The sequence below is a fragment of the Corapipo altera genome, unplaced genomic scaffold (assembly GCF_003945725.1).
Source record: "Corapipo altera isolate COAL_440 unplaced genomic scaffold, ASM394572v1 257, whole genome shotgun sequence".
Taxonomy (NCBI): domain Eukaryota; kingdom Metazoa; phylum Chordata; class Aves; order Passeriformes; family Pipridae; genus Corapipo; species Corapipo altera.
The window spans coordinates 438,343-439,481 of record NW_020885045.1 but is presented as its reverse complement, the minus strand read 5'-3'; the positions used below and the strand labels follow the sequence as shown (position 1 = coordinate 439,481).

The following is a 1,139-nucleotide window of genomic DNA, read 5'->3' as shown; positions in this document are numbered from 1 at the left end:
GGTCAGGTATGCTCTCTGGGTGAGGGCTGGGTCAGGGATGCTCTCAGGGATGGTCCCACACCCCCGTACCTGGTCCATGTACACAGCTGTGATGGCTCCCGAGTGGCCCTGCAGGGTGAAGAGGCAGCAGGAGTCCTCCAGCCGGAACACCTGGGGCAGGACAGGCAGGTGAGGGGCTCCGGGGCAGCCGCTGGGGGTGGTGCCACCTGAGCTGCCCGTGACCCAGCAGATCCACCTGATCCCTGTCCCGGCAGAGCCAGAGCCTGGCAGCGATTCCAGAGGCCTCGGGATGGTGCTGCCAGGGCAGGGACAGGTCATGGTTGTCAGGAGGTGACAGGGCAGGGCAGGGACGTGCAGGGCTGAAGGGGATGGGGAGAGGACGGGGGACACCCCGGAACAGAGACCCTGATATTCGTGTTGGGTCACAGCAATCCCCTGCAGCTCCAGGATTGGCACTGTCTGGAAAACTGGAAAAGGCCCTGGGGGTGCTGGTGACAGTGGCTGGACACGAGCCCAGGTGGGGGGGCCCAGTCTGGAGCAAAGGAGGCTCAGGGGGGACCTTCTGGCTCTGCAACCCCCTGACAGGAGGGGGGAGCCAGAGGGGAGTCAGACTCTGCTCCCAGGGAACAAGGGACAGGACGAAAGGGAATAGCCTCAGTTGGAGGTTCAAGTTGGATACTGGGAAAATTCCTTCCTGGGAAGGGCTGTCCAGCCCTGGCAGAGCTGCCCAGGGTAGTGGTGGGGTTCCCATCCCTGGAGGGATTTCAAAGCCCTGTGGATGTGGCACTTGGGGATGTGGGTCAGTAATGGCTTTGGCAGTGCTGGGGGAGTGTCGCACTCGATGGTCTCAGAGGCATTTTCCAACCTCTGTAATTCCATGATCCTCTGAAGTCACCCATCCCACAGGGATCCCACACTCAGCTCAGGGTGACACTCACGGGCTCTGTCCTTCCAACTCCACTGGTGCCACATCGGGGCACGGACAGAGCCTGTGGAGCTTCTGGAATGTGCCGGGTTGGCTCCGAGCCCCCTCCCCAAGCTCCCCCCCTCATGCACGAACAGCTCAGCTGTGCCCCGGCTGAGCCCAGCCCATGTCCCCATGTCCCCATGTCCCCATGTCCCCCTGTCCCCATGTCCCC

The 1,139-nt window shown here is 62.9% G+C and overlaps 1 protein-coding gene across 1 annotated transcript in view; it reads right to left on the bottom strand.

Annotated features, from left to right (window-relative positions):
- The window catches only part of SCAP (SREBF chaperone), a 35,359-nt gene that overhangs the window by 2,407 nt on the left and 31,813 nt on the right, over window positions 1–1,139 (bottom strand). Inside the window, exon 20 of the mRNA XM_027668567.1 lies at window positions 70–150. Coding sequence (XP_027524368.1) covers window positions 70–150 — 81 coding nt within the window. The remainder of the gene's footprint in view (window positions 1–69; window positions 151–1,139) is intronic.